Here is an 11,176-nt window from a genome sequence, read left to right as displayed (position 1 = left end):
CCGCCCGCGGGCGCGCGGGGCTGGCGGGCGCGCGGGGGCGGCGGGCGCGGCGCTGCCAATCGCAGACAAAGGCCGCCCCAGTGAATCATGTGGTGCCGGGGGAGGAAGTGCGGCTTGTTTTCTTTCCTCCAGTCGCCGGGCTCCGGGCGGAGCGCGATGCTCGGAGACCCCCGCGGGGGCGGCGGCGGCGAGCCCCGATGAGGCCCGAGCGCCCCCGGCCCCGCTGCAGCGCCCCCGGCCCGATGGAGGCTCCGCCGTGGGACCCTCTCCGCAACGACTCGCTGCCGCCCACGCTGACCCCGGCCGTGCCCCCCTACGTGAAGCTCGGCCTCACCATCGTCTACACCGTGTTCTACTCGCTGCTCTTCGTGTTCATCTACGTCCAGCTCTGGCTGGTGCTGCGCTACCGCCACAAGCGGCTTAGCTACCAGAGCGTCTTCCTCTTCCTCTGCCTCTTCTGGGCCTCCCTGCGGACGGTCCTCTTCTCCTTCTACTTCAAAGATTTCGTGGCGGCCAATGCGCTCAGCCCCTTCGTCTTCTGGCTGCTCTACTGTTTTCCCGTGTGCCTGCAGTTCTTCACCCTCACGCTGATGAACTTGTATTTCACGCAGGTGAGTCGCGGAACGCAGCGCCGCGAGCGGGAGGCACCTGGGCGGGCGCTCACCTGGCAGGTGGCTCCCCGCCCTGCTCGGCGCCGCCGGATGCCGGGGCGACGGCTGCCTGGGGGCGGTCACAGAGCCCCAGGGCTGACAGTGTAGGGGAAAAGGCACCGGGCTGGGGTCACCCGAGCCCTGTCCTACCTGCAGGCCATTCTGCAGGTACAGATACAAGGTATCGCCCTTGTATTCCCAAAAGAGGCGAAAGCGAAAGGAAGTCGGGGCCGGAGGCCACCACGTCTGTCTCTGCCCTTAGCTCAACATGGTCCAGTGGGCCATGGGACAGTCGGGCCCTCACTGTCCAGACACAGCCGCATCTTCCCTCACACACACATCAGGATCGGTACTGTGGGAAGTGTGTCCGCCAGGAAGACTTGAACTGTAGAATTTCTCCTCCATCCCGTCATCCCAGGGCACCTAACTCTGAGCCTGGAAAGGTCATCCACATGTTTGGCCTCCAGATTTGGGCCAGACGCCGATTTTTTTTTTTCTTTTCTTTTCTTTCTTTCTTTCTTTTTTTTTTTTTTTTATTTTGAGTGATGGCAGGGTGGGATTGTCCCGTTTCGGGTAAGGTGTTTTTCATCTCCAGCTTAGGAGCCCTCTTGAATGAACTGGAGCTTACTAATTCATTTCACAGGGTTGCTAAACAGCAGTCTGGGGTTACACCCAGCTCCCCAGCTGCTGCGGCAGGAGGTCGGGCTTGCTGTCTGAGCCGGTCTGAGAGGCCCCCAAGAAAAAGCCATAAAGTTTACTGGGGCGCTTTTACGGGCACAGAGGAACCAGTTTATGAGGCATGTTGTTAATAAGCTAATGGGAGACCATGTGAATCGACTTGGCTGCTGTGACGGCTGCCTTGAGGAAAGCACAGCTATTGTAAAGTGCTGTGCAAATACCGTGTAAAGAATTGCATAAAGGTTTAATAGCACAATGCCATCACCGTCATCTCTGATTGTCATTAGCTCTCCAAGCACTAAAGCATGCATTTTCACTAGGACTCTGCCCATGTCACCTGTTGATTTAAGAGCTCTCTCATGGGCAGAGGCTTTGTGCAAGCCGGCATTACATTCCTTTTCACAGCGTCCCTGTTTCTCTAAAGAAAATGCCATTGCTTAAAAAAAAAAAAGGCCAGAAAAGGTAGAAGCAGCCCATGACTGGAAATCTGGTGGAAATACGTTCTGACTGCAAAATAGCACATGTACCATTTAGTAGCTGTTATAACCTTATAAAAATGGATCCACACTTGAAGTCTGCTGATATGTTCTGGGTAGCACCCTGTTTTCCAGTCCCCAAGTGGTGGGTTTTATCTCTCCAGCTACCACTTTTAAGCTCCCAAACTGGTTGAGGCAGTCAGCTACATTGCAGACGACTCCAGCTTTTTAGTGGGATCAGAAAGAGATAGTTCCTGCAAGATACAAAAGTCAGATGGGTTGATGTTACTTCCAGCACTGTGACAGCGATCGTGTTTTGTTCTGAGATCGTTTGTGCCCCGTTTTGAAGGAAAAAAAGAAAAGGGAACCGTAGGGCAGTGCCATAGCTCTCTGCTAATCACATGCAAATCCTCCGCCCGGCTGGATTAGGGCCAGGGCCACAGTTTCTGCACCATCTGCTGGTTGGCAAGTAAATGCTGAGTGAGGGAAAGAGTGACCAGGCAGACAGAGCTGCTCAGGCCAAGAGGCCTCAAGCTCTGGCCTCTTTATATCTTCCCAGTCTTTTTTTCCCCTTTATATATCCAGCGTGGCTGGCGGAGGAAGGTGGTGCCTCCGTGCTGGCATCCGAGACCCTGCAGAGCAGAGCCATCCCCTGGCTTCCTGACAAATGCTCTGATATTTCTGGGGAGTTCTAAAGGGAGTCAACCTTTGGGGCTCAGCTCGGCGCTCAGCTCTGACGTCACTCCCTCTTCCCTCCCATGTACCTTCTCTTATTTAAAAAAATTTTTTTTATGTTTATTTATTTTTGAGAGAGAGACAGAGAGAGACAGGGCATGAGCATGAACATGGGAGGGGCAGAGAGAGAGGGAGACACAGAATCTGAAGCAGGCTCCAGGCTCCGAGCCTCAGCACAGAGCCAGACACGGGGCTCGAACCCACGAACTGTGAGATCACGACCTGAGCTGAAGCCGGACGCTTAACTGACTGAGCCCCGCAGGTGCCCCCCTCCTCCACGTGCCTTCTCTTAGACAAGGTTCTCAACCACTGGAATTGCCAGGAGAGAGAGCCTTAAGAATTCCTGCTGCCCGGTCCCATCTCAACAAGTACATTGTATTTTGGGGGAGGGGTAGCAGGAAATAATTAAGAAGCGCCTACTGTGTGCTAGGCACAGTTCTGAGTGGTTTGCCTTATGCTTCACGGCAGTCCTCAGATAGTGTTCCCTTTTTGGGGAAGGTCAGAGAGGTTCAGTGACTCACTCAGGGTCACATGGTCAGTGCACGGAAGAGCCGGGAGACCCACCCACACTTCTGACATCTGAGTGTCAGGCCTGTCCTGCGTGGTACAGTATTTCTGGGAGAACATAGCCTATTGCGTACGTGACACCTGTTCTGCGAGGGGCGAACATCTGGCTGGGGAGACACAAAATGTACTGTGTACCACACAGTTAAGCAATGACTTCAGGGATCTAGGGGAGTGTATGCTTAAGCTTCAGGAGGCTTGAGTGGGAGCCGAGTCCTCAGAGAAGAGGCGGGTTTGGGGCAGTTTGGGAGGCTGCTTGGGAAGGAGAGGGCAGTGGCAGAGGGCGTGGCAGAAGCCTGGGGAGGAACTGGAAGGTGGTTCTGGAGCTGGAGGAAGTTTTTACTGTCATTGTCATCTGTGTCTGGCCCTGCGCCTGGGGCTCACTGACGTGTCTGTGGATCCTCCTTAATGACCCGTGAGAAGGATCTTCTCACTCTCTCCTCCGAGTGTCGGAGAGGTGAAGACGCAGCCTGTGCAGCACCTGGTGAGGTGCCCTGACCATCCGAGTGCCGCGGTCTGGTCCCTCAGGGGCTGCACTCTTAAGTCTCTCCCCTTCCGTCTTTGGAATGTGGCTCTTCTGGGACTGGCCCAAGGTGGACGTGGGGGGGTGGGGCGTGGACAGGGTTGTCTCAAGTGACTCCCCTGCCTGTTCACTTCCAGCTTGTTCGCCTCTGGCTCTGTGGGTAACCCTACCATGTGGCCATGTCCATATCGTGGACTTAGTTTTGTCCTGGCCCCCTCTGCCCGCCCCCCTTCCGTCCAATCCTGGCTTTGGGTGGGGCCACACAGGTCATGGGCTGGTGCCCACACGAGGTCTCCTCCCAGGCCCACACCTGCCCCTTTCCTTTCTTTGCCCGCCTGGGGGCCCCGCCACCCACACAGATCCCAGGTGGAGGCAGGTGCTGCTCCTGAGTCCCTGGTGTCCTCAGACCTCCATGGCACAGGCTGGCCTCTGGCAGAACTCTCTCCACAACCCGTTTTGTTCTCAGGTCTCCACCTCTTGGGACTGAGCGTTCCCAGCGCAGCTCCTGCCCGGGGAGCAGGGTGGCCAGGTCCCCTGCTTCCTGATCCCCCTGAGCAGCTCCCTTGGAGTTTTGTCTCCAGTGACCTGGGGCGACGGTCGCATCTTCCACCACGAATGCTGCCCTCCTGCCGGCAGGCTGATTGATGACTCCTTTTCTCCACTCTCTGCCCTGTCATATGGCCTGGAAGGTGGGGAGTTGGCTACTGGTAGTAATGGTTCTGCCCACTCTGAGCAGGCCCTGTGAAGGGTGTGAACGGCCGGCCCAGATGTCTGGGGCTCTCTCCGGAACACGGAGCACGGGGTACCTTTCGTTTCTGGCTCCGGGCCCCAGCACCCGTGCCGGCCCCCACCAAGCTCCCCCTCGGCTCCTTGCTGGCTCAGAAGGGGTGGGGCCGAGGCCTTTCCTCCAGAGCCTGCTCTTCTAGCACCATTTGCCCTTCCATTTGCCCTTCACATAGAGCTTTCCATCAGAGCAGGACCCTGACACCCGAGGCACATGGGGGTGAGGTATTGCAGTGCCTCCCACCCCAGCTCCTGGGCCAGGGCAGCCCCTGGGCAGGGCGGGTCTGTCTGCAGACGTGGTGGTGTGGCCGTGGGCTCGGTGATCCCCGGGCAGCTGTGTCTTCCAGCCATTCTCACTGGGAATTACGAGTCTAGACCCCAGACTCTTGGGGTCCCTGAGTTCGGTTGAGTGGAGGGGGTTCAGCTTCTTGCTGCTACAGCTTTGTCTTGAGCCCGGTGACAGATTCCTGCCATCACAGTAGGGTGGTTTGAGGAAGGAAAAGGAGAAGTGCCCTCTCTCGGCGGGGGGAGATGTGGTGTGATTAATGGATGCTGAGGCAGGAGCCAGGAGCGTTGTGCATCTTACGGGGCAGCTGGGAAGCTGCAAGGGGGGTTGGGAGGGGCGGGGCGCTGAGACTCATGGGAGGTGTCGGAGTCACCGTGGGGACCGGGGCTCATCCTGGGGGTCTGGGGGCCATGGTGGGTGTCGGAGCACATCATGGGGGCCTGGGGCTCATGATGTGCCAGTAAAGGCCTATGAATCAGGAGGCATCACTGGGAATGGAAGGAGCAGGGACTCTGGGCAGAGCTGGGTTCGAATCCTGGCTTCACCCCGAGTGTGGCTCCCGTGGATGGTTATTGACCTTCCTCCCTGGGGAAGCGGCCACCATGGTGCCCATCCCCCTGGTTGGAGCAGGTCAAAGGAGATAGTGTCTGTGCGGCGTCTCTCTGCACCTCAGTTAAGGTCCTCTTTCTGCCTCTAGCGGCAGGGACCACACCTCAGTGCTGGCTCTCCTTTTATCACCCCATCGGGTCATCAAAATGACTTTGACCACCGCGTGGCGGCATTTGTGTTTGTAATACGGTCGTGGCGCATGGCCTGCCCTCAGGGAGAGTGTGGAAGAGCTAGGAGCCGGGGAGAGTGGGAGGCTCAGCCGCCCGGCCCTTCATTTTGCAGGTGAGCCGACCGAGGCCAGGAGAATGCTAGTGACTTGTCCAGGGTCACCCAGCCTGGCGTGAAGAGCCGGGATGAGACCTAGGACCTGTGAGCCTGTGCTTGGTGCACACACGACCCCCAACTCACAATGCATCCTTGTCCTCAGCCCTGCTGACAGGAAGCCAGGAGGCAGCCAGAATCGAGTCCAGGGATCCTCTCTCCCCCCGCCTCCCCCACCAGGAAAAGGGAGGTGTTGATCTTAGGAAGAAACAAGTCTTGGCAGTCCATTTAATCAAGAAATATTTACTAAATACCTGTTGTGTGCAGGCCCTGATCCAGGAGTTGAGCGGGGGGATGCTTGTAGGCCTGTTGGTGATTATGAAGAAGTAAGAAGCTTAGGAACACACAAGGCAAGCCTTTCACAGCCCCCAGGTACCTTATTTCAAAGCTGGGACCGGTCACACCAAGGCATATGCTTGGCCTCACCTCTGTGCACTGCACCCATGATCTCCTTGTCCTTGGCACGGGCTCCTTGTGGTCAGTCAGTGGACTAACAGCTTCCAGAGCTTTGTGTGTACCTGTGTGTGTACATCTGTGTGCATGTGTCTGTGTGTGTGCTTCTGTGTGCATACATCTGTGTGCATGCCTCTGTGTGTACCTGTTTGTGTGCTTCTGTGTGTGTACATCTATGTACATGCCTCTGTGTGTGTACACCTGTGTGCCTGCATCTCTGTGTACCTGTGTGCATGCTTCGGTGTGTGTACATCTGTGTACATGTTTGTGTGTGTATCTGTACCTTTGTGTGTGCTTCTGTGTGTGTACATCTGTGCACATGCCTCTATATGTGTGTACGCCTGTGTGCATGCCCCTATGCATATACATCTGTGTGCATGCCCCTGTGTGTGAACGTTTGTGTACATGCCTGTGTGTCTGTGTACCTGTGTGTGCTTGTGTACATGCTTCTGTGTATGTGTACCTATATGCATGCCTCTCTGTGTACCTGTGTGCATGTCTTTCTGTGTGTACTTGTGTGTGCGTGCCTGTGTGCATGCCTCTGTGTGTGTATGTACCTGCATGTCTTCTGTGTGTGTGTGTGTGTGTAAGCGTCTGTGTATATGTCTGTGTATGTGCCTCTACGAGGGCATGGGCACACAGAGCCCAGGACAAGTTTCCTTATTTACCTTGTGTACCGCCCAGCACCAGCCTCTCCCAGGAAGTAGCTTCCCAGCTTTCTAAAAATTTCCCCCAGGAAGAAGGCTTCTAATTCCACAGCCTGGCTCCCAAGATCTCTCCTTGCAGCACAAGCTTTTAATTTTCCCTGCTCCCATTATTACTGCTTTGGTGCCGACCTAAGGTGAACCATATTTCATTAATGCCCTTGGCGCTCCTGGGAATGGTTAGACTCACAGTGTATGTGAAATCAAACCCCACTGACCACGAAGCCTTGATTTCCCAACAGCAGAGTCCGATCCAAGCGCTGCCGGCTTCATCCGTGTGCACCGAGCCCAGACCTGCGGCTCCTGTCCCCACCGGGAGCTTTGGTCTGGGTCCCACACACCCTGCTACCTACAGGGTTTTGTGGCATCTTTTTCCTCCCTGACTTTCCCCAGGTCAGATGAGCAGGGCCTGTGGGGTTGGGGGCGGAGGCAGGGAGAGAGCACTGTCCCCAGGTTGGTGTCATTCCCGGGCAGGGTGGCGGGTGCCCTCCCCAAGGACGGGGCTTTCATGTGTCCCCCATCTAAATGCCTGAGGCTTCCAGTGCCTGGGAGGGGCTCTTCCTGGAGGTGCTGGGCTGGGCAGTGAGGGCCGGGCTGTCTAGACGACAGACACTGACGGGCTCAAAGGCTGCTCACCCCCGTGACATCACCCTGAACTTCTTCGGTTTTCGAGAACAACACATCATGTGATCTGGAGCGCTGCTTTCAGCCGTCGGTTCCTGTTCTTCATCTCCAGCGAGAGAAGAGGCTCTTCCTGGTTTGTGGGCCTGTCTCAGCCCTGACGTTCCGGTAGGTCGGTTTTCCCGGGACAGAAATAGCCTCAGCAAACAATCTCAGACCATACCTGGCACGTTGGCATTCACGGAGGTTTGCAAAGGCTTGTAAATGGTTTACTGTTTGTTTATCCTGGGGCTGAAGTGTGGAGTCTGGTAACCGGTGGGGACAGATTGAGGCCGAGTGGTTTTTCTCTACAAGTGGGTTGATTTCCTCAAATTTGTGCGTGGAGGGCCCCGAGGAAGGAAGTGGTGCTGGGTGCCCACGTCAGTGTTTTAGGCCTTTTGAGCTGCATACGGTTTCTGCTGTGTATTCTTTTATTTATGTGTGTGTATATATACACACACACACACACACACACACACACACATATATATGTGTGTGTGTGTGTGTGAAGGTAAAAGCTATTCTTAGCTCACAGGCCATACAAAAACAGACCACGGGCTGCATTTGGTCCTTGGGATGAGGTTAGAACAAACCCAGCATTTACCACCAAGCTCCCGCCCCATCTTTACCTTGTTATTTTTGCTGGGACCCATTGGAAATGGACTCGGATTTTCATATGTCTCATGGTTAGCATCATTCACTCTCCCCTCCCCTGCCAGGGGCTGGGGAGAGACAGACGAGGGGCCTCGACTGGCTTGATGTCTTGTGACATCATCAGCTCTCTACCCCCTTTAATTGCAGACATACTTGCTAAACGTGATCCACGGAGTAAAATTGCACCCATGCAATGGAATCGGCTCCCGGGCCGCACCTGCCTCACGCTGCTCTCCTGGGCTTGCTGTTGGGGGCTGTGTCATCCATCAGGCATTTTGCACGAACGGTGGTCACAGGGAGAGAAGGGTGCAGAATGTGAGCACCACCAGCTCCCCTCCACAATCCCCACCCCCGCCCCCGTGGCTAGGTGGCTAGGCCCCCGTCAGGGCCGCACTCCTGTCGTGAGGGGACAGCACAAGCACAAAGCTGTGTCCACATACAGCTTTCACACACCTTTGCACCGGAACCTAGAGATTCACTTCGTTCATTCAACAAGGTATGTTTTTAAAATTAAGGTGGGGAGCACCTGGGTGGCTCCGTCACTTCAGCGTCTGACTTCAGCTCAGGTCATGATCTCGCAGTTCGTGGGTTCGAGCCCTGCATCGAGCTCTGTGCTGACAGCTTGTAGTCTGGAGCCTGCTTCGGATTCTGTGTCTCCCTCTTTCTCTGCCCCTCCCCCACTCATGCCTCTGTCTCTCAAAAATAAACATTAAAAAATAAAATTAAGGTGAACTGCACATAACATACAACTAATTTGTGTTGTGTACTGTTTAGTGGCATTTAGGCCATTCGTGCTATGCAGCTGTCATCTTTCTTTAATTCTAGAATGTTTCCATTACTCCAAACCCGTTGGGTAGGTGCTCTCTGGGCAGCCACGGAGTGCCCTCTGTCTCTGCGAGTTGACCTGTTCTGGATATTTCTCATCAGAGGAATCACCCAGCAAGTGCCCTGGTGTGCCTGCTTCTCTCACCGAGCATAATGTTTTCGGGGTTCATCCACGTCATAGCTGGTATCATGACGTCATTTCTTTATTTTTTAAAGTGTTTAAATGTCTTTTTATTTTTGAGAGAGAGAGAGTGAGTGGGGGAGGGACAGAGAACGAGAGGGGGACAGAGGAAGTGAAGTGGGCTCAGCGCTGACAGCCGACAGCACGACCTGGGGCTCAAACTCACGACTGCGAGGTCATGACCTGAGCCAAAGTCGGACGCTTAACCGTCGGAGCTATCCAGGTGCCCCACGACATCATTCCTTTTCAAGGTTGGATAATGCTCGGTTGTGGGCGTCTGCCACGGATGGTTACCTTTCCTCCGAGGATGGACACCCTTTCCTCCGTGGATGGACGTTGGGGTTGCCTGGTCTTGTGTTTCTGAGCACCTGTTACTCTCTAGATGCCGTGTAGACAAGATTAAGGTCGAACATGGCTCCTGCCTTAAAGGAACTTGGTGTTGAGGGGGAAGCAGACTACCTGACGAACATCTCTCGTGCCATTGGCCGACATTACTTGGTCACAGTCCTCACAGCCGTGACACAAAGTGGGATGTCTCCAACGGAAGGTTGAACCAAGGGCTTTTGTTACTGTTGAAGTGTAGGGCAAATCTTGTTTGCTCCGGTTTGTTCGTGGTGGCGGCTTCCTGGGGCCCAGGGCGGTATCGGTACAGAAGGGTGGTACTTAGGGGGGATGGCTGGTTAGCTCCCATTTCTCCCCATGCGGTCATGCCCAACAGACAGAGTCCTTCCTCCCACGACAGCCCTTCACAGATGTATCCTCCCGGGTCCTGTCCACTTGGGGTGGGACATTCTCAGTTCCTTTCATTGTTTCTGATGGGATGTGGGTTTGTCCCTCCCCATCCTGGTCCCTGTCGGCCCCGCCCCGTGTCCCACGGTGAGCGGTGAGCCGGGGTGGGGGGGCAGCTCCAGGAGCACGAGGCCGCCCTCCCCGTAAGCAGTTTCTCCCTGCCAGACGGCACTGCTTTCTTAGGACAGACGGATGGTGGCTGTCTCCGGGCAGGATGCAGGGAGCATCGTCTCTGCTGTCTTCGTGTGCTCAGGCTGCAGGAACAGAACCGCACCGACTCTGCAGCTTGACAGAAATTTGCTGCTCACGGTTCTGGAGCTGGGAGTCTGAGATCAGGGCGTCGCTGTGGCCGGGCTGCGGCGAGAGCCGCTTTCTGGTTGCAGACGGTGACTCCTCTGAGTCCTTGCCTGGCGGAGAGCGGAGAGAGCTCTCTGGGGTCCACTGAAGGAGGACCCTGCTGACACCATCACATTGAGGGGCGGGACTTCAGCACGTGAATTTGGGGGAATGCAAGTTGGCAGTCAGTAGCAGGTACCACACTGCCCCCAGCAACGGCCAGAGTCAGGATCCTCCTCATTTCTGAGGCAGAAGGTTGTTCTGTGGGGGGAACCCCCGAGGCATTTTCACCGCGAACCTATCTTGTAGCTCTGCGTACCTTCCTGCAAGGATCCGTGGCGTAGCGAGACGTGGTGCGCTGGAGGGGCGCGCGGACCTGCCTTCTTGGAGCCTTTGGGCCCGGCCGGCCGGTAACCCCCGGCTGAGCTTCCCGTGCTGGACAGAGTGGCCTCCGTGCTGCTAAGGTGTTACTTACTTCGGCACATCCCGAACAATTCCAGGCAGGGCCTTGACTGGCAAATCGGGAATGGCCTCTGTTGCCGGAGGAGTGGTTCAGAAACCTAGTAATGATAACGGCGCCTTGTGTGGCCAAGGTCATTCCTGTACGTGAGGCTGAAGAGAGAGAATCCTGCCAGGGAGGCCGATCCGCATTGTCAGTCCCCGCCTGTCCCACAGGGAGGGAGGCCGCCTCTCCCTGTGGCCTCTGCCCAGCGGCCTTGGCAGGCCAGGGTGGGTCTCTGCTGCTGGGGGCTGTGGGACCCACCGCCTTCCTCCCCTGCAGGTGGGGCACATGTGCACCTGGAGGCAAGGCCGCAGCACTCACGGTGGGCTTCCCGGGGCGGAGGACGCAGGCTGCCCTCCAGAAAGGCACTTCATGTTCCAGAGTTTCGTTTCGTTTCTTTCTTTCTTTCTTTCTTTCTTTCTTTTTTTTTTTTTTTTTTTTTTTTTA

At 55.8% G+C, this 11,176-nt stretch overlaps 1 protein-coding gene across 4 annotated transcripts in view; it reads left to right on the top strand.

The window, feature by feature from the left end:
- Positions 1 to 53: 53 nt before the first annotated feature.
- The window catches only part of GPR137B (G protein-coupled receptor 137B), a 64,116-nt gene continuing 52,993 nt past the window's right edge, over positions 54 to 11,176 (top strand). Inside the window, exon 1 of one of the 4 annotated variants that reach the window (XM_040464876.1) lies at positions 54 to 611. In XM_040464876.1, the coding sequence (XP_040320810.1) occupies positions 198 to 611 (414 nt within the window). In that variant the 5' untranslated portion in view covers positions 54 to 197. The remainder of the gene's footprint in view (positions 612 to 11,176) is intronic. The other 3 variants (XM_040464874.1, XM_040464875.1, XM_040464873.1) reach the window with 3 other exon arrangements.

The sequence above is a fragment of the Herpailurus yagouaroundi genome, unplaced genomic scaffold (genome assembly GCF_014898765.1).
Source record: "Herpailurus yagouaroundi ecotype Mexico unplaced genomic scaffold, PumYag 530, whole genome shotgun sequence".
NCBI lineage: Eukaryota > Metazoa > Chordata > Mammalia > Carnivora > Felidae > Herpailurus > Herpailurus yagouaroundi.
The sequence above is the reverse complement of the archived record's forward strand: the minus strand, read 5'-3'. Positions and strand labels throughout refer to the sequence as shown.